General features: G+C 44.7%; 1 protein-coding gene across 2 annotated transcripts in view; it reads left to right on the top strand.

The window, feature by feature from the left end:
* The window catches only part of RELL1 (RELT like 1), a 56,830-nt gene that overhangs the window by 21,711 nt on the left and 13,462 nt on the right, over window positions 1-21,657 (top strand). For both annotated transcript variants that reach the window (XM_040965725.1, XM_040965726.1), the window contains exons 2-5: window positions 3,425-3,643; window positions 5,252-5,323; window positions 17,629-17,686; window positions 20,039-20,275. In XM_040965725.1, the coding sequence (XP_040821659.1) occupies window positions 3,425-3,643; window positions 5,252-5,323; window positions 17,629-17,686; window positions 20,039-20,275 (586 nt within the window). The remainder of the gene's footprint in view (window positions 1-3,424; window positions 3,644-5,251; window positions 5,324-17,628; window positions 17,687-20,038; window positions 20,276-21,657) is intronic.

The raw sequence follows: 21,657 nt of genomic DNA, 5'->3' as shown, positions 1-21,657 counted from the left end.
TTTTTAAATCTCCTTCCTGTTTTCCTTGCTTTCTTATAGTTCCAGACCCAGCTGACCATTCATTTTCTCTGGAAACCTTTCCTTCTGAATCCAGCAGTAGAAGAAAGACTTCTTTTCAGCTTCCTCACAGAAACTCATGGAGACAGGGAGTCACCCTGTACACCTCTGTTTCTGCCTGTTCAAAACTGAGCTCATGATGCAATCTTGTCCAGGCCTACCGTGCAGGCTTCCTGGAGCTAGCTGCCTGTCAAACCTCAGACTGGTGGCTGAGCCAACAGAAATTCATGTCTGTCAGTTCTAGAGGCTGAAAATTCAAGACCAATATATGTCTGTTCCATACCTCTTGATAGTTTTCCATACCTAGTTTTCAGGCATCTGCGCATTCCTTGTTTTGTAAAAATAAACCCCAGTGTGTTGTGTCTCTCTGTAATTGGTGTGATTCACTCATCTGCATTTGTATTTTCAGTTTTTCCATGGTGCATGAATTAAGAGATGAAATGCATGGTACATGTTTGTAAATCACAAAAGGCCGGAATATGTGATCCTTGCAAGGATATCCTGGATGCAGAGTTGCCGTGAAGATACCTTCAACCACCTGATTCAGGAGTTACTGGCTGCAGTTCTGAACCCCTCTGCTTTCAAGTTCATTTTCCAGTGTCCCCTCAAAGAAAACTTAACACCTCCAGATTGGAACCAACAGTGACCCTGAGTAAAACCTTTCAATCTAAATCTCTAAATCTTCCTGTTACCTTCCTGTTGAAAGAATTAATAAATAGTACTTAATTTGAAATTATGTAAGAAATGAAATGTTTTTGGTTTCTATGAAAGTAAGATTTGAGACTAAAGACTAAACCAATTATGTATATTGAGGGATACTTATGTGTTGATTACATTGATTGTCGGGGTAGAAACCAAAAACCAATGATAGGTTATCCAAAATTCTTTGCTTGCCAGGTAAAGTAGTAAATGAAGCTTTTTATAAACCTGACAAACCAGCAGTTTCCTTTCATATTCAAAGATAATGGCTGTTTCCTTGTGAACAAGAGGTGACCCTTGATCCTGTGACCTCTGGCTTTGATACTGTTTGCTGTTGGTGCGGTTTGGTCATTTTATACCAGCTATTGGTCCCCAGTGTCATCATTAGAACACAAATTCTTTTCTTACCAAAGTGCTGCCAACCAAACTTATAATTAAATGTCTTCTACTTTCCAATTTTCGGGCTGCTTTAGCACTAAATGTGAATCTTCCCTCATCAGAAGGCCTCATTTTATCACTTCGGAAGTGGAAAATTCCACATATGGAGATTGCATTGCAATAAGATCCTACATTTTTCTGTATTCCTTGCCTAAGTGACACCATCTTTACTTTGTTTCTTTTCTCATTTTCACAACATGGGACCCTGGTGACTTTTTCTGCATGACCTGCTCTGTTACCCTTGTGGGCCACATCCTATAAGGAATGTGTTCCGGGGTCACAGGGTTTTCCTTTCTCTGGAACCCGCCCTCCCACCCCTGCTGGAATGCCCCTGCTGTGTGTCCGTATTTGGACGTGTCTGAAAGTACACTTCTCTAGGAGGTGCCCCTTCACGGCTTCCCCATGCTGGAAGTCGTAAAAGGGTTCCCCTGTGAGTTTCTCTTCAGGTATGCATGGATTCCTTCACAGCATTGTGGTTGCTCACCATCTCTCATGACCTGGCCGTGCGTTGACTTGATACCTATTTCTGAGGTTTCAAGATGGCAGAGACTGTTACATCGTCCAGCAGCCTGAATACCCAGCTGCTGGAATGGTGCTAGTCTACTAATGGACATGCAGCAAACACTGATTTGGCTCAGTGAACACTTGAACAAATATCCATGTTTATTATTATTCTTTTTATCTTTGCACACTCAGCCAAAAATTTGAGGCCATCTCTGCTTTCTCCCCTTTTCGTACACAGAGCCATGGTGTGCTCAGGTCTTCTCCAGCCCACTTCCTGAGTGTGGTGATCTTTGTTTTGTGTGGTGCTGTGCTTTTGCATCTCAAATGCTTACACTGGTGCTCAGCTTGTAGAGGAGCATTTGGTGTGTAGCAGAAAAGGTTTTGTGTGTCTTATATCTGTATTAGTCTGTTTTCTATTGGTATAACAATACTTGAGACTGGGCAAAGAAGAGAAACTTGCTTAGTGTCTGATCCTTGTGGTCTAAGAAAGTGACATGGCCATCTCCTTGACTATGGTGAGGACTTTCTGGCTACAACATGGTGGTAGTGTGTGACGGGGGGAGTGATCATATGAAGCAAAAAATGTATGAATGAGTGAGAGAGACAGAGAGTGAGAGAGACGGACACCGGGGCAGCTGAACCTGCTATGCAACATCTCCTTCTCACCAGAATGAATCTGCTCCTGAGCCAGCATTAGTTTCTTCCTAGGAAGGGCAAGGCCTCTTTGACTTAATTACCTTGGGACTGACCCCACTGCTTAAGGTTCCGCCACCCAGCACCGCCACGCTGGGAACCTGGTTTTTTTTTTTTTTTTTTTAAAGATTTATTTTTATTATTTTGTTATTGGAAAGGCAGATGTACAGAGAGGAGAGACAGAGAGGAAGATCTTCCATCCGATGATTCACTCCCCAAGTGAGCGCAACGGGCCGATGCTATGCCGATCCGAAGCCAGGAGCCTCTTCTGGGTCTCCTACGCGGGTGCAGGTTCCCAAAGCTTTGGGCCATCCTCGACTGCTTTCCCAGGCCACAGGCAGGGAGCTGGAAGGGAAGCGGGGCTGCCGGGATTAGAACCGGCGCCCATATGGGATCCCGGGAGTACAAGGCGAGGACCTTTAACCACTTGCGCCACCGCGCCGGGCCCAGCCTGGTTTTAAGCACATGAACCTTTGGGGACAACACTCAAATCCCTTTATTTCATCTTCATAACAACCCTAGAAGAGTGGGCAGGTACTGTTAGCATACCAGTTGCCTCAGGACCTGAGACTTTGAAATATTGTGTGGTTGTCCATTATCACACAGCTGCTAAATGGTGGTGTGAAAATTCAGCCCAAGTCTCCTGAGTCTGTGCTCTTAGCCATCTCCCACCATGCTCTCCTGCTACCTGACATGGATGTGTTTATTCTGTGCTGGATGCTTCACTGAAACCCATGCTAACAGCTCACTGTACTCAGGTGCTACTTCCAGGGCAGAACTGGAGGCAGGCAACTAGAGGCTGCAAAAGACATTGAGGGTGGGACCCAGTTCAAGAGCAGCAGGGACGGGAGAACAACACAGACCGTTTTAGCCCAAGCTCTATACCCTCCCCTTCGGCGCCTGTGCTGCCAGACCTGGCCCTTTGTATTAGGAGCAGGCGCTGATTTTAGCATGAGCATTTCCTGAGGGTTACCAAGTGTTTCTTGTCCCTGACAGAAAACCAAAGGCAGCCTTGTGTGTTTCTTTTTTGTAGACAATGGCAGTGGCCACACATTGCACTCCAGAGCTGAGACAACCCCATCACCCTCCAACAACAATGGACACCCAGAATACATTGCCTATGCCCTTGTCCCTGTGTTCTTTATCATGGGTCTCTTTGGCGTCCTCATCTGCCACCTGCTTAAGAAGAAAGGCTATCGTTGTACAACAGAAGCTGAGCAAGACATTGAAGAGGAAAAGGTGGAAAAGATAGGTAAGCACCTGAATACCTTCTGTTGATGGAGTGGAGGGGAGGAAGCACTGTTTGAAGAAGAAACCAACCACTTGGAGTTTCCATTTCCATGAAGCAAAATCAGCTACTTTTATAGCAGGTGGTGTGGTGCCACGGGAATGTGTGTTTCACACCAGTCCTACCTGCCATTTGACATCTTTCTGTCATATACTAAATCCCCATCAGGGAACTTTTGCCTGCTTGCCCTGTGACCTGGAAGAGTAGTAGGCTCTGAATCTCTTCTGTGTATCTGCATATAATTTAAGTGTAATTAGTCTCTCATTAGTTTATTTTTATTGAAATGATGTTGCAATTGTGTTTAAATGCAGACCATGATCTTCTATTTGTAGGATTATTGTAAAATTTAGAGTGAAGATTCATTTGGTGTCTCAGTAAATATGAATCCTGGCTCTTTCTTACTAACATTCTCCTAGGAATGGTGGGAAAATTGAATCATTGTCACCATTTTTGCTATTGCTTTTGTTGGGGGTGGTCTTTCTTAACCTTTTGTGGTTTGAATTTCTGTTCATTAAGGAAGTAATTTTGTGAACAATACAGTACTAGTAGGTTGAGAAACAGATATATTACAGTCTGCTGTAAGGAGCCTAACCGTTTCCTTTTTCAGATGGATTTGTCAGGTCAGGTCTGGAACACCCTGAGGGATGTGATCCCATTTGTTTGCTGTTATCCCAGGCCAGTCCTCCTGGACTAGGACTTTGAGGGCAGCCATGCACCTCCACAGTCAGGTTTGGAAAATGTCATTTGAAGGGGCGGGGCCTGCAGGGGGCAGGTTCCTTATTCCTTGCCAGATTGTTGGAGTGTTGGTTTTTCCCACCCCCGCTGACCTTTGAGGCTGAGCAAAAACATGGTTGCATGATGAGTCATGGTTAAGTTTATGAGCAAGCCAAAACTGAGTGTTTGTCAACAGATCATGGGCCTCCCCCTCTCTGCCTTCCAACACTGCCCAGTAGGGTGGCTTAGCAGTGCCCCAGGAAAGGGCAGAACACTGGGCACCTTAAGGTGGGGTGCTCAGCCCTACTTCCTTCTACTGTGTTCATGAAACATTATACACGTCAGCTTCAAAAGTGGAAGAGGTGCTTTGATTTTTTTTCTCCCTCAAAGACCATCACATACACTGCTGGTAAAGAGACCCTGACAGTAAATTGAGTTTGTGGGCCAAAAATCGTGGCCAGCATCAAGGTCACTAGGGAGTAAGTCTGCAATTAAAAGAAAATCTAAGGAGAATTGTTTTTCTTTTAATTAGTTATCTTCATCCTTTTCTCCCTAAGGAGAGAAGAATGATAGAAGTCAGGACAGGGACAAATGCGTTTCCAAATTGTCATCCTGAAAATAGTGTGGGTATTAGACCTCGAGAAGAGATGTACTGGCCACTCTGGGCCTTTGCTTTTATGCTTGTTGTGCTGAGGAATTCAAACATGGTATGCATTAGAAAATTTGGGGAGAAGGTAGAAAGATCACCTTGGCTTTCTGGAAGCTGTTCACAGTGGGCTCCTGGGCTTGAAGATTGAAAGTCTGATGCCCCTCATGTTGGTGATCGGTTATAACCCATTCTCTCCTCTTTTCTTTCAGAATTGAATGACAGTATCAATGAAAACAGTGACACTGTGGGGCAAATTGTCCATTACATCATGAAAAATGAAGGTATGAGTTGGTTAGTGTTATCGAACAACTCGGAGTCTGTGATTGTAAATCTGCTTGGAAGAGTTGGGACTTGCATGGACTCACTTGTGTGTTTTCCTAAACCTTCTGTGCCTGGGATCCCAGCACACATTAGTGAACTCTCTCTGGGTATCAGTTGGTTCAAGAGTGGCTGGGAGCCAGTGCGGGGGTCTTCTGTTCAACTCCTGGTCTTTCCGCTTCTTCGCTGTGTGCAGTTTGAGCAAATCTCATCACCTTACATAGTCACAGATTCCTCCTGTAACACGAGAGTACTAATAATATTCACCTCAAACACAGAGTGACTTAGCACACATGAAATGCTCAAATGCCTATTCCTTTTTTTTTTTTTTTTTTTGCTTAAGGAAAGTTGTGTTAAAACGCACTTAGCATACAATTTAACACTCATTATTTTAAGGTATACTGTCGGTGGCCTTAAGTACATTCCCCCCCCCTTTTTTTTTTTTAAGATTTATTTACTTTTATTGGAAAGTCAGATATACAGAGAAGAGGAGAGACAGAGAGGAAGATCTTCCATCATTGATTTCACTCCCCAAGTGACCAAAATGACTGGAGTCAGGGCAATCTGAAGCCAGGGGCCAGGAATTTCTTCCGGGTCTTCCACTGGGGGGCAGGGTCCTAAGGCTTTGGGCCATCCTCTGCTGCTTTCCCACGCCACAAGCAGGGAGCTGGATGGGAAGTGGTCCTGCTGGGATTAGAACTGATGCCCATGTGGGATCCTGGCATATTCAAGGCGACAACTTTAGCTATTAAGCTACCAAGCCAGGCCCAGTACATTCACTTCTATAGGGCATTTTTCATAATCTTAAACTGGAACTTGGTATTGTGCAAGCAGCCATTCTACTGGTTACCCTTGACTCTGCCTCTTATTTTCCTATATGGATTTGTCTGTTCTTTCTTACCTGTACTTTGGTGTTAAGATTTTAAAATAATTTAATTTTTGTTGGGGCAAGCATTTATTTTAGTCGCTAACACACCCACATTCCACATCAGAATACTTGGGTTTGGTCTTTGGCTCTAGTTCTCGACTCCGGCTTCTTGCTACTGCAGACCCTGGGCTCAAGTGATTCATTTCCTGCCACCGACATGGGAGAACTGCAGTAACTTTCTGGACCTCAGCCATTTTAGGTATTTTAGAATTTTCTCAAATCAATTTGAACTAATAAAAAGAAGCTTAACTTCTGTTGTTGTAAATATTTTTTTTTCTTCTGAAATATATCCTGAACTTTTATCTTCTTAAATGGAAGGTTGATCTTGATTAGATAAGTTAGGTCTTTGCTTTGAACACAGGTTACTGTGTCAGTGGCATTCAGTGCCTGTCCCTTTTCTGAGCTGTGACTTGGCTCACAGATCTGGTGACGGTGAAGTCCATGACCACAGTGTTGGCATCCACTTGGCTTCTGGGGAGGACCCTCTTGCTATATCATCCCACGGTGAGAAAGCAGGTGTGCCAGAGAAAGCTGGTTTTATAACAAAGCTACTCTCTCAATCCCATTAGTCCATGAATGGGTCAATGAGTCAGTCACAACCCAAGGAGCCCTCATGTCCCAATCGCCTCCTAAAGGCTGTGACTCCAAATACATGAACATGGGAGTTGGAGGATTAAGCTTCCAACACCCGAATTCTGAGGGACACACCCAAACCACAGTTGTCTGATTTCCAATGTGTGTGGAGTTCCTTGTCCACATATTCAGAAGCTGTGTGTGCTCATGTTTGAGCGCTTTCAGTTTTAAGTGTCCTGAACCAGCTTGGAGCAGCCAGGACTGAGAGAAGGACACAGAAAGGAGGAGAGACAGGAAACAGAAGAGAAACAGGGGTTGGGGTCTCTTCATGTATGAATGGAAGAGTCCTGGACATGCCATGCTCTTGCTTTTGCTGAGTATCATCATTTCAGTACATACAACTAATCATTACTGTATTCTATAGATAACTTTTAGAAAGAATATTTAACAATATATGTGCAACTCAAGAATCCACTCAAGCATGGTCTCTAGAAAAATCTTAAATTTAATGACTTAGAGGGAAATCTGTTCCTTGGGGGACTCTGGCTTTGTCCTGGTCGATGATTACTCATCCAGCATGCACTGATGTAGCTGAGCCACTTGTCTGAAAGTTGGAACTCCTCTGTACTCATCCCTGTTCTCCAACCTTCAGCGCTTCTCTGGTATCATCATTGGCTCAGTGTTTTTGACTTGAATCAACTGTTTTTCACTTAGGGAAACCATGGTTTCCTACAATCCAGCATAATTTCATTGCTGTTTCTAGAGCATGCTTTATGTGTTTGCCACAGATCTAGATGCTTTATGTGTATAATCTCATGTAATCCTCTGACCATCCCTGTCATATTGGTACTGTTGCACCATTTTACAGATGAGGAAAGGAAGGGTCTAGTGCTTTAGCTCGTGTAGTTAGTTAGTGAGCACATTAGCCAAGTAGACTGTCCTGTTCAGCCCTACCATGTCGTCTCATTTGCAACTTTAAATTTGTGTAAGGTTTCAAGAGATAACAGAACATTCAAATGATGCTAAATAACAAAGAAGCACATGACACTGAAATTTTGATATCCAGAGATCCTTTGTCAGGAAATAATATTTGGTGGTGTTACTTAGCATTCCGTTTTGCAGACTTCTTTTACATTAAAAAGTGTTCTTTGATTTGCTCGGGAGATACACAAGCATGTTTTGGGCATGGAAGATTCAGCTGTAACTATAGTGCAGGGTGGAAGCCATGGTGGAATGCCCTGTGTTGCTGTTTGCCTTTAGGCCTTGTGCCCCCGGCGTCTGAGGACTGGAGCAGCTGCTAAGCAAAGCAGAGAGAGTGGGTGAGGCAGAGGCTGATGGTTCAATCCAAATAAACAATCACACTGTGAAGATTTTGCCAGGGACCAAAGATCTTCCTTTTTTTTTAAGATTTTTTTTTTTTTTTTAGTTTGAAAGGTCTATTTACAGAGTGCAGGCACTACAGGCTGAGGATTAATGCGCTGAGCCACGGTGCCAACCCCTAGACAAAAGTTCTTTGCACCCATGACTTTGTTATTTCTCAGGATTATTCTAGAGGCTTTCTAGTGACTGCATTCTGTGGTTCAGTTGTAATAGCCCCCATATTACCATTGAAGAAATGAGGTCCACATTGCTCAACCAACTTACCCTCTTTATACTTATCTACTTTGGCAAGAGGTGGGACAGGCGTTTGAACTTGAGTTTTTTAAGTCTACTTTGAAGAGCCACTGTCAGTCTCCCAGAGGATTCCTAAGGCCTCAGGTACTGCCCAGCTCTTCAAATGTTCTATCTTTTTGTCTTACAAATCAATGTCTGCCGTAAGTTTAATTTATGAATTAATTATAGCTGAGAGGTGAAAAACAGTCAGGGACACAAACATAGAAAAAATACAACGGGATGAAAGTTATTTAAAAGTATGAATTATTTATTTCCCAACTTTCCTGTTTAATATTCTCAGGCTGTGGTCAACTAAGGTAACAAGAAATGTGAAAAATGACACCTTGGTTAAGGATGGACTGTTGCTCACTTTGAAAGAGGGATGGCGAGCGTATTCCCTATGGGGAAGTTTAGTGTACAGCTGCGGTTGTTTGCACCACCTCTGAGACATCCGCTCACTAAGTTCTTGGACTGTCCATATGAGGTGAGCCTGTCCTCACCCCATTTTAAAGATGGAGGGCCCAGCGCGATGGCGCAGTGGTTAAGGTCCTTGCCTTTCACGCCCGGGGATCCCATATGGGCGCCAGTTCTAACCCTGGCAGCCCCGCTTCCCATCCAGCTCCCTGCTTGTGGCCCGGGAAAGCAGTCAGGCAGTCGAGGACGGCCCAAAGCTTTGGGACCCTGCACCTGCACGGGAGACCTGGAAGTGGCTCCTGGCTTCGGATCGGCATAGCATCGGCTGTTGTGCTCACTTGGGGAGTGAATCATCGGACGGAAGATCTTCCTCTCTGTCTCTCCTCTCTGTATATCCGCCTTTCCAATAAAATTAAATTAAAAAAAAAAAAAGATGAAGGAACAGTGGCCCACAGGGTAGGAATCTTGTCCATAGTCACTTGGGCAGCACACAGAGGGGGCCAACTTAGTGTGCCTGAGTAAATGTATTTATAGTTTCTTCACCTCCCAACCTCATGACACAAAGGAGTGCTTCTTCTTTGCTTATTCTGTCATCTGCCTATGGGGAAACAGCCTTTTTTTTTTTTTAAGAAAAAAATAGAAGACATTTGTTTGTTTCTTTGAAATGCAATGAGGGAGAGATAAAATATATCCCATCTGCTGAAAGGATGCTGGGATTCCAAGCATCCTAACCTGCCTCCCAGTCTGATCCCTGGGCATTGGTTGCATGTATCGTCATCAGACCAGAGGTGCTGCTTTCCTCCTGACTCTTCCCCCATCTGTCTCGTCTTCTCCCCCTTTGCTATCTTCTCTGCCTGATGATACCCTGGAAGCATGAACCAGGATTTGAAGAGGGGGTGACCCTGCTGGTATGGATGTGGGGAGAAGGTACCCCACTCTACTGTTGATGGGAGTGAAGTCTTGCACAGCCACTGTGGAGGTCAGTATAGAGAATGCTAAGACAACTGAAAATTGATCTATCATATGACCCAGCTATCCTGTTCCTGGGAATATATCCACAGGAAGTAAAATCTGCATATGAGAAAGTAACCTGCAACTCTATATTGATAGCAGCATAGCCCACAATACTGAAGACATGGAAACAGAGCAGATGCCCTTCAACGAAGGAATGAATAAGAAAGTAGTGGGCCTGATGTGACAGCCTAAGGGCTAAATCCTTGGCTTGCAACTCCTGGGATCCCATATGGGTGCTGGTTCGTGTCCTAGCTGCTCCATTTCCCATCCAGCTCCCTACTTATGTCCTGGGAAGGCAGTAGAGAACGGCCAGAGCCTTGGGACCCTGCACCCATGTGGAAGACCTGAAGGAAGTTCCTGACTCTTAGCTTTGGATCAACTTAGCTCCAGCTGTTGAGGTCACTTGGGTAGTGTATCTTCTCTCTGTGTATCTGCTTTTCCAATAAAAATAAATAAATCTCAAAAGAAAAAAACTTTGTGGGGGGAAAAATGTACATCTAGTGCATGGACTACTACTCAGTCACTAAAAAGAATGAATATCTACCATTTGCAAAAAATGGTCCCAACTGGAGACCATTATGCTCAGTGAGATAATCCAGTCCCCAAGGGACAAATGGCATATGTTCTCTCTGATATAAGGCAACCTTCACGCAAAATACAAAACAAATAGATACATAGGTGAACATGCATGTACAGTATGCTTATAGATGAACTGTATAATGGAGACTAGCACATCAGGAAGTGAAGACACATTGCATTGTGACTTCTACTCCTGAATAAAAGGAGGACTCCCAATGAAGCTGTTAAATACACCTGGACAATATGATACTAGATTTTCTACCCTTGCCATTACTTACAACGCCAGGACATACTTAAATTGAAGAATGTTGGGTTTGTGACTGTTGCTGAAAGATTGTACTGTTATAATTATATGGGGGAAAGTGATTGGGGGTGGAAAGCAGGGAGGGAGAAAGGGGAGCTGGTTAGGGGAATCCCTATACCTATAAAACCATATCATGGAAAAAAACAATTTTAAAAAATAAAGAGGAGGTGACAAGCAATGAGAAAAGAAAGAAGAATTTGGAAGCAGTGGGCCAGAGTGTTCTTAGAGAAACAGTGGCCTTTATCAATGCAGAATTCCTGTCTAATGGCTTCCACTGTCAGACACCGGGTGCTGGCCTGTGTGTCCTCCTCTGGCTGCTGCTGGCTCTCCCCGATGACCTCCAACACATCTTAAGAACAACACCTGCCTCTGAGAGCTTTGCTTTGGGTCGACTGCTGGCTTGGCAGGCAGAACACCTTAGAGTGTTTTGTTCTCAGAAGTTTCTGCCCATGCCTTTATCTGTGTCTCTCTGATTTTCTGGGGACCTGTGAGGACTGGCATTGACTCTGTAGTTCTCCTTGACCAACAAGAGATGCTTGCCAGGTCCCTCCCCACTGCAGCTCTCCACGGGGACCCACTAGCTTTTAGCCTGTACCAAAACCACAGCTGGGACCATATCACTGGGGCTCTTAACAGTTTACAACTTGACATTTGAGAGTTTGGCTTTGAAAACAAAATCCTCTACTTCACAGGAAAAACCATTCTGCCTTATCTTTGCATCATTAATATAGCTTTGAACTTCATATCACTTTAAACCTCCCTGTTGGTATTTTCCTGCCTCTGATTAATTGGAATTAGTTTTAATTTAGCTAACTATTTTAATTTTTTTATTTTATGATACAGTTCCATAGGCACTGGCCTCCTAAGTCCCTTCCTTCCACTGATTTCTCCTATATTATTACAATAGTATAGACCTTCAGAGAGAGTCCTAAGTCCATCATTCTGCTATTTAAGTGTATCCTGATACTGCAGGTGTGGACAATGGCAGAGTGAAGCATCTTATTGTCAAGATATATTCTTATTGAGAGTTCATCTTTGATTTGGAAGTAGAGATGCACACTGCATTGTATCTTCACATCTCAATGTGATAGTCTCTGTAATGCAGTTTCTCTGGATAAGTGTATGTACATGCATGCTTACCTGTGTATCTTTTGATCTTGTATTTTGCACGAAGTTTGTCTTATATCAGAGAGAATACATGATATTTGTCCTTTTGGGATTGGTTTATTTCATTGAGCATAATAAGCATATCACTTTAAAAGTCTCTGTTGGTATTTTCCTGACTCTGATTAATTAAATTTAGTTTTGATTTAGCTACTTATTTTTTTAAAACTGTAAGCATGCTATAACCTCATTTTTATTTTAAAAAAATTATATAAACAAATGTATCAGTTTATACATAACTTGATCCATTACCACTTTACTACATTGTTTAGATCTTCTCCTTTTAAATACTGGCAGTCATGATATATGCACAGTTTTCTACTTCGTATTTTTATTTTGACACATGAATGTTAGATTTGTGCTGTTGGTGTCAGTCCTGTTTATGGTTTAATCATATCATCATGTCTTTCATGCTGGCAATCCATTGTAGTTGAGGTAAGTATCTCTTGGAGTATGGGTTTGTCAGCAGCCCTGTTGGGCGAGCACATTTGTTTCTGTACACCTGCGCAATGCCTCTGGTACTAGGTGGGCCAGATCTCCACCTCTCCATATGCCAGTTAGGGTAATCCCTTCTGCCTGGCATTGGCATCTTATCCCACAAGTGAAGGGCTCAGTGTGACAAACCTGCTTTGCCTTCCCCTTTGAATGTCAGGTCGGGGCTTCCAGGATTTGAGACTGCTGGTTATAACTGTAGGGTTCCTCTCAGCCCTTATCAGGTTTGATAACTTGCCGGGAAGACTGGCAGAAGTGAGCAAAGCACTTTTTTTCTTTCAGACTTACTAATGTGTTATAAAGGCTATAACTCAGGGACACTGGGGTGGAAAAGATGTGTAGGATGAGTATTGGCAGGGGCTGGCTGGAATTTTCCTGCCCTCTCGGCTGCACCATCCTGTAAGCACCACCTGGAAGCTCACCAGTTCTTGTTTAGGTTTCTGCAGAGCTTGCTCCTCACCCCCAGACCAACTTCCCATTTCCCAGAGATCACTGGGAGGGGCTGAAAGCACCAGTCCTCTAATCCTTTGGTCTTCCTGGTGATTGGCCCCACCTTGAGGCTGCCTAGGTGTCCCACCATAAGACGCCTGCTTAGGAAAGGCTCACGTATGACCAGAAGAAGTGTAATAGGGATAACAAAAACACTCCTGTGACTCATGAATTCCCAAGGGCTTCAGGAGCTTTGTATCCGGAACCAGGGGCCAAGGCCAAATACATTTTATGTTTTACCACACCTGCCAAGATAATCTCTCTTTTTTTTCTCCTAATCCCAAAGTTGGGTTAGCCATAGTGATATCTTTTGTCTTTCTAAAGAGATGAGAATTGACTAGTGAGCAGCTGTTGGCATTTTAGTACATTGTGTGCAAGCCAGGGAAGTATTTGAGACTCTGAGCTGCTCTGGCTGTCCTTCAGCCACCTGGTGTAGTAAAAATGGAGAGTCCCACCATGACTCCCCAAACACCCTTGACATTCCACACCAGCCAAGACAATCTTTTGGTGAACTCTTACCTTGATGCTCAGTTTATTATTGTAGCAGAAAGGATTCTTTTATACGCCAGCAGGGTTATTGAGTGGGTTCTGAGACCGTCTGTGGTGGTTGTGCAAGCATGCTCGGAACTGTACAACCCACTCTTGTTTGGGCAGAGACTTGGATATTGAAGGAGTAGGAGGGAGAGTTGGGAATAAAACAACCACTCCAAAGTTAGAACAGGGATTGTGGCCAAGTCTGTTGCTCTCTAGCTGTGCGATGGACCAACTATAATCCTTGGGTTTGTAACTGTAAAATGAATATAAAAATTGTGCCTACTGTTAGGTTTATTAGGAGAGTCCAACATGGTAAGGTCTGTGATAGTTTTAGGCAGTGACTGTAATGTACCAGCACTTAAATTACGGTGATGACAGTGTTGAGTTCTTGCTTGGGAAGTTTTTCCTGAGTTTAAAACAGACTGCATTGTGCTAGGAGGGATGATAGGATGCTTTTCTTACCCAATTTACTTTGTTTTACAAATATTCTCAAACAGAAATCCAGGAGGGAAAAAGGAAGCATTTTCTGGAAAATGCTACCTGCTAGAAAATTCCTCATGCTTAACTGGTTTTCCTTGCCTAGATCCTGACTCCTCCCACTCTGGAGCAGCATAAGAAAGGAAATGTAGTCGACAGAATGTTGGCAAGTGTGTTGAAAACCCAACCTTAAGGCTTACTGGAGTTATGAGTAATAGGCAAGGAGGAGACAGAAGACGCAGTAGAACTTAATCAGGTTTTTTTCTTAATCAGGTTAATTTTTAATGGTAATTTCACAACCAAATTAAAGCATATGTTTAAGTCCTTGATGGTGTTCTGTTAAAAAAAATCCTCTCACTATAAGATAGCAAAAGTGTTCCCAAGGAACAGAACCTGAAGTTCCTTCCTGGTATAAACTGCAAGTTAGCCTGGAGGCAGGGATTTCCATGTGTACGTGTGTGGAGTCAGGTGTCCATGTGTACGTGTGTGGGGTCAGGTGTCCATGTGTACGTGTGTGGAGTCAGGTGTCCATGTGTACGTGTGTGGGGTCAGGTGTCCAGTGTGGGGTCAGGTGTCCATGTGTACGTGTGTGGGGTCAGGTTCCCATGTGTACATGTGTGGAGTCACGTGTCCATGTGTACGTGTGTGGGGTCAGGTGCCCATGTGTCCATGTGTGGGGCCAGGTGTCCATGTGTCCATGTGTGGGGTCAGGTGCCCATGTGTACGTGTGTGGGGTCAGGTGCCCATGTGTACGTGTGTGGGGTCAGGTGTCCATGTGTCCATGTGTGGGGTCAGGTGTCCATGTGTGGGGTCAGGTGTCCATGTGTACATGTGTGGAGTTAGATGTCCATGTGTACATGTGTGGAGTTAGATGTCCATGTGTACGTGTGTGGGGTCAGGTATCCATGTGTATGTGTGTGGAGTCAGATGTCCATGTGTACGTGTGTGGGGTCAGGTGTCCATGTGTACATGTGTGGGGTCAGGTGTCCATGTGTCGGGTCAGGTGTCCATGTGTTTATGCATGGGGTCAGGTGTCCATGTGTCCATGTGTGGGGTCAGGTGTCCATTGTGTATGTGTGTGGGGTCAGGTGTCCATGTGTCCATGTGTGGGGTCAGGTGTCCATGTGTATGTGTGTGGGGTCAGGTGTCATTGTGTTTATGCATGGGGTCAGGTGTCCATGTGTCCATGTGTGGATGCAGGTGTCCATGTTTACATGTATAGCTGTGTGAGTGTGTGGGTGCATGAGTGTGCTCCAAGCTCTCACCCTTCTCAGGTGTATGTGAATGATGGCAGGAGGTTGAGTCTACTCTGAGAGATCTCAGAGGAAACAGGTGAAGGAGCTTATGCTAGTTAATATTAAGAGATAAGGAGAGGTTTCCAGAATTTAGGAGTCCATGAGAAAAGAGAGGTGTGAGGGAGAGAGAGAAATTACTAAAAAAAAAAAAAAAAGGAGAAGAAGAAAGAAAACCACTTTACAACTGCTTTTACTATATTTTATCTTCCTAATCCCACTTTATAATTTGATGTTTCATTTTATAGGTGATCATTATTTTATCGATTACTTTTCTCAGACAACTACATAAATCTCTTTTTAAAGCTCGTTTCTGTAAGTGCTGTTAATGCTATCCTTGTTTTCATACTTTTGGTCGTTGTCATTGTGGTGTTAAATTCTGAGGAATAATTACAGGTAAAGTGTAAACTTATAAATTATTGCATATTATATGTATAATACATACAAAACCCCCTAAGGGGTTGTATATCTGAACCAGTTATTCTGGAAGGAAATGAGTTTTCTACATGCTCATTAGTAGTTCAGAGGCGGGGTGATGACAATATATTTGAGAATGGTCTCTGTGCAAACTTTGTTGGGTGGGATAAGGTGCTACAGGCCTGTTTTCAGCGCTTTTTTGTTTGTTTCTTTGTTTTGTAATGACAAGAATCTTACTTAGATCAGAGATGGTGTTGGCAAGAACATTTGTATAGTCTTATGGATATCAGAAAGTATTTCTTTTAGTAAAGGAAACTATGTTGAATCCACATTTGTTTTAGAAAAACCTGCAGGGCCCGGCTTGATATAGCCTAGTGGCTAAATCCTTGCTTTGTACTCCTGGGATTCCATATGGACGCTGGTCTGTATCCTGGCTGCTCCACTTCCCAACCAGCTCCCTGCTTGTGGGCCAGAAAAACAGTCGAGGATGGCCCAAAGCCTTGGGACCCTGTACCCAAGTGGGAGACCCAGAAGAAGCTCCTGGCTTCTGGGTTTGGTTCGGCTCAGCTCCAGCTGTTGCGGCCACTTGGGGAGTGAACCAGAGCACAGAAGGTTTGTCTCTCTGTCTCTCCTTCTCTCTGTGTATCTGCCTTTCCAATAGAAATAAGTAAATGTTAAAAAAAAAAAATACCCTAGAGTTTAGAAAAAAACAAAGACCTACGCGCTCTGAAAGACTGCTTAGGTTAGTGGCCATTGGTGAGAGGCTAGGGGATTGTGATATCTGAAGTGTGGATTTGCAGTTAGTGCATACACAGACAGGAAATTATCATGGGAGGCTGATCAGGGAAAGGTCAGTGGAAAAAGATTCTTGGGTGGGGCAATAATGGGAGCCAGTTGAGGACCAGCGAGCCTCACCTGGGAGGATCTTTGCTGCGGTGGAGACAATTGGCCTCCGGTGAGGTGTCATTTGAGCATTACGGCTTAAGTGTCGGCGTTGGCTCACGGGGTCAGTGGTAGTTTCTTTTAAATTGTTCCCTCTCTAGAGAATTTATTTTTGGTTAGTCATTGTGCTTCCAAAGCCAATGGAAAAGGTTAGGAGTCAGTAATGACATTTGGCCTTGCCAACTAATAAATCCAAAAGGAACTAACACATTTACCTCAGCCTTTTATGTTTGAGAGCTTGATCACGGTACAAAGGCAGAAAAGAACATGAGTGGTGGAGGAGGGGAACCCAAGTAGCCTAGATTCCATTTGCTTTATATGATAGTCATTTAACCCTCCATCTACACATTTGAATTTTTTGAAAAAAAGTTAACATAGAGTCTAATATAAATCAACCTATATTACATAACTGAGATATTGTGATCAATGCTAATAACATATATTGATTGGTGACTGAAATTTTAAGACCTCTGTCCAGACTTAAATGTTCCCAGGGTTCTGAACTAGTATTAAGCCAAATTGGCCTGTCTGGAAATTGACTTTTTCCCTTTCATAGTTTTATGTAGAATGGGCTTGATACTTGATACTGAGTGGCTATCCAGAGTTCACTTAGAGCTCATGATTTGTAGGGTACACAAAATATTAGAAGACAGGTCCCTGCGGACATACATGCTCATCAAAGTGACTCAGTCAGAATGAGCTAACTGTGATGGCATAGAAGCATATGGATGTCTGTTTGGTCTGGAGGCAGAATTGGTTCTTCCTGGCATTGTTGCTATTGCTGTGTAGGAAGGGAAGCACCAGGTCTGTCCTCTGCACAGCACCCTGCTGTGTGGTCAGGGTTACCAGCAGGTGGTGCTGTACCTGGGGTCACCTTGATGAAGGCTCTTCCTGATCCTGGACCTCCAGACCTCAGCTCCGAACTAAAGACTGGAGTGTTTTTCTCACAGCTTTTCTGATGGCTCATGTTAACTCATTTTTGCTTTTGTTCTCTAGCGAACGCCGATGTCTTAAAGGCCATGGTAGCAGACAACAGCCTGTGCGATCCAGAAAGGTGAGCACTCCTCCTCCCACTTACTGGGGTCATTTTTCAGCCCTTTGCTCAGATACAATGACATTTGTAAGGATGACACGCCACGTAGTTCTTTGCTGTTGGGCCCTGTCCTGCCTCTTGTTAGGGAGGTCACCAGCATCTCTGGCCGCCACTCCCTCTTACTTGATTCTGACATAGGGCAGCTCCGAGTCTGCACAGGGTGTCCCTTGTTCTGTAGGGAAAGAGCCTACCCTAGTTGAGAATGATCGTGTTAGAGAATAAAGGGGGAAAAATGAGTCATGGAAAGTAAGGCAAGAGCACAGCTTTAGCACTGGGGGACTCTGGCTGAGTGCCTCCTTTACTAGTTAGAGACTGCCTGTCCTTGAGGGGCAAGTTAACTGACCACCCTGAGCTCAAGGTGTGTCATGTAGAGCAGTGGTGGGGAACCTCTATCTGCCAAGGGCCACTTGGATCTTTATAGCATCATTCGCAGGCCATTCACAGTTGTCAGCTTAAAGATCAGCCTGCTATAGATTTTAATGAATTTTCTTTTTATTTTTAAGATTTTTTTTTATTTGAAAGGCAGAGTTACAGAGAGAGGAAAGAAAGAGACTTTCCATCCAATGGTTCATTCCCTGAATAGCTACAATGGCTGGTGCTGAGCCAAGCCAAACCCAGGAGCCAGGAACTTCCTCTGGGTCTCCCATGTGGATACAGGGACCCAAGGACTTGAGAGCCATCCTCCACTGCTTTCCCAGGCAATAAGCAGGTAGCTGGATGAGAAGTGGATCAGATGAGACATGAACTGGCCCTTATCAAGGAGTGCTAGCAAGGTAAATTGGGACTGATTTCATGTGTATTTGTCACAGTGGCTGTGTTAGATGTGCATTCCAAAGAAACAACTCGTCATGCACGCAGGTGGGTTCAAGAAAGCTCTAATGATGTAGCTCAGAGAGACTTAGGACTGTGGTTTCTCCCACGTTTGGACCCTGACCACAGCCATCTGTGTCAAGCCTGTATTTGACCTCACCTGGTACTTGATACATATTTATGGAATGATTGCTGTTACGTTGTTCAGTGCAGCCTTCTCACATGTGATGTTAGTGGAACATTGTACCCCAGGAAGGTACTGCCGTGCTGCCTGGTTTTATTTCAGCAAGTCAGAGGGCATCCCTAGCAGGTGCTGTCTGCCGTGTCTGAGAGCATCTGCTCTGTCGTGGGCCATCCGTTGTATACAGGCTGCCGAGGGCCAGTTCGTAGTAGCACAGAGGCTGGTCCCCGTCTCAGATGTCAGGCTCTGCGCCGATGTGAGGCAGCAGCTGCTTCCTGGTCAGCCTGCCCCTGACCTGCTGATTCATGCTGGACAGGTGCCTTTGGAGAAGAGCCACCATCCTGCTGCACTTCTGCTTCTGTTTGGGTTTGGGGCGGTCTGGCCATGTATCGTCTAGGTGATCAAAATGGGCTCCCTGCTGCAGAAGTGCTGTACATGGTGGTTTCTAGAATGACCTCTCCATGTTTAAATCTTAGATTTGTGCTTGCTGTGTAACCCTGGGCAAGTTCCTTACCTTCTCTGAACCTCTGAGTCCTCATTTTTAAATTGAGAAAAATTAATAATACTGATGCTGTTGGCTTTATAAAAATGGAACTGACATGGCGTCACTTTTTATAGTTGCTGTTATCACCATCCCTCTATCATGTAGCCAGATTGGATGAAGTATTCTGATTATTTCAAGTCATCTGGTCTTTGCTGAAAACTTAAGTTTTTCTCTCCTTCAGGATATAATGGAAAGAACTTCAGAAAGTCCATAGGTTTATTTTGGTGCAAACATTCTTTGAAATCCAAGCATATTTTTTCATACTACTCATTTCTGTTAACCTGATGATTCTACATGTACAGGGACTTAACAGGTTTTTTTTTTTTTCTTAGTGAAATCAACTTATCTTAAAATTCAGTTTTCCACAGACTTTTGGAAACACCCTCATGTGTTCAGGCCATATTTTTCCTTCTAATTTATGTGTGAGAAAGGAGAGTGACTGCCTGAGGAGGGAGGGACACATTTTAGGAAGAAATGAATCGAAGTCAAACAGTGCATCGTCACTAGAAGCAGTGGTTGGTTTCCAGTCGGTTAACTCCACCCTGTAAGTGATAAATCACACGACTGCTGTTCAGGATGGGCTGTCACGTGTGATCGGGATTGCTGAGTACCTGCTGACTAACAGCCACCCATAAAACCCATCTGGCCAATTGGAAGATGTATTTTTTTTTTTTTTTCCTGATGTAAACCTCTTCTCTGTTCACAGGGGGAGACTGTGCAGGTTGATGTTTCCCTGAGTAACTGGTTCCACCTTTTCCTTTTCCTGTGTCGGTTTTAGCCCTGTGAGCCCCAGCACGCCCGGAAGCCCCCCTGTGAGTCCTGGGCCCTTGTCCCCAGGGGCCACCCCGGGGAAGCATGTCTGTGGCCACCATCTGCACACAGTGGGCGGCGCCGTCGAGAGGGATGTGTGTCAGAGGTGTCGGCACAAGCGATGGCATTTCATAAAACCTACCAACAAGTCCAAAGAGAGCCGACCCAGGCGCCAAGGAGAAGTCACCGTCCTCTCTGTGGGCAGGTAAGATCCCTAAGGAGCCTGGTGGCCTGTGTGGGACACAGTGGCCAGTGGGGTGCAGGTGGGTACCCCCTGCCCACTTGGGCAGCACGTTCTCCTAAGCTGGCTCAAGTCAATGGGCACAGGTGTTGAGGTGCTTTTTCGTCTGTGTCCTGCGTATGTCCGACAACAGAAGAACTCTGGAAGGCAGCTGTCGTTAGATCACGTGGGGGGTGTGTTAACAAAGATAAATATCACAGCCGACCAAGCCTGATTCCCAACTATATTAAACAACTCCCCTTCACTGTGGAAATCTGAAGGTGGTGACTGAAAGATCAGTGGCTGGCTCTTGGGAGCCCTCAGCCCCTTTCCTCTGGATTTGTGTGAAGAAGTCCATGGAGGGGACTGTTCAGGTGGCTTGAGATGGCCATGCAAGCAACACCCATCATGCCTCCAATTCGTTGCCTGAAAGTTGGTCACTTGGTGGCTCCTGCCTGCCAGGGACCAGGGGAGTGTCAGCAGCACACACCAAGGAGAAAAGAAGACACAAGATTTTGTCCTCACTCTCCAGTCCACATGTGAGGCCCGTGTGAATCACTGTGACTTTTCTTTCTGCTCACTGCCACTCTGTCCTTAAAGGGGCATGCACTTGTGTTTGATGAAGAATCCTGCTTTAAGCCATGTGACAGGAAGCATTTTGCAGTGGAATACAGTGTGTGAGTCCCATGCACACACTGGGCTGCCAAAATTGTGTTGGGAAGGTCCATTAGACAGGGGCATCACACTGTGTTAGCCCTGAGCAGAAGTGGGCACGATCCTTCCCTGTCCCCTGCCAGACCGTGGTGGGTGGAAGCCTGAACTCATGGCATCCAATCATCTGAGACCTGGCATCACTGCACACAACCTGCTGCAGTTGCCCATGCTGCAAAGTGGGGGTGCCCGCTCCAAGCCCCTCATGGTGTTGCCAGGGGAGAAAAATGACTCTTCGTAATGGTCTTGCGCACTCAGGAAGCCTTGGGCTGTTGTGACTTTTACTCCTCATAGTTTTGTCATGTGTTGCAAAAGCAAGAAGGCCTCGGGGCTGTTTGCTACTGACAGTGACATAAAACAGCTCATGAGCACACTGCTTTATGATGAGGCAGTCGTGGGAATTTGTCAATGCAAATGTGTCGAGAACATGTGGCTTGCTGGGACAGAGTATGTTTTGTTTGCTTTAAAAAAGAAAAGTGGGCTTGGCATGGTAGGCTAGCAGCTAATGTCCTTGCCTTGCACATGCTGGGATCCCTTGGGCCCTGGTTCTAATCCCTGTGGTCCTGCTTCCCATCTAGCTCCCTGCTTGTGGCTTAGGAAGGCAGTCCAGAATGGCTCAAAGCCTTGGGACTCTGCACCTGTGTGGGAGACCTGGC

This window comes from Ochotona curzoniae, unplaced genomic scaffold (genome assembly GCF_017591425.1).
Source record: "Ochotona curzoniae isolate NIBS_2020 unplaced genomic scaffold, NIBS_Ocur_1.0 scaffold_4505, whole genome shotgun sequence".
NCBI lineage: Eukaryota > Metazoa > Chordata > Mammalia > Lagomorpha > Ochotonidae > Ochotona > Ochotona curzoniae.
The sequence above is the reverse complement of the archived record's forward strand: the minus strand, read 5'-3'. Positions and strand labels throughout refer to the sequence as shown.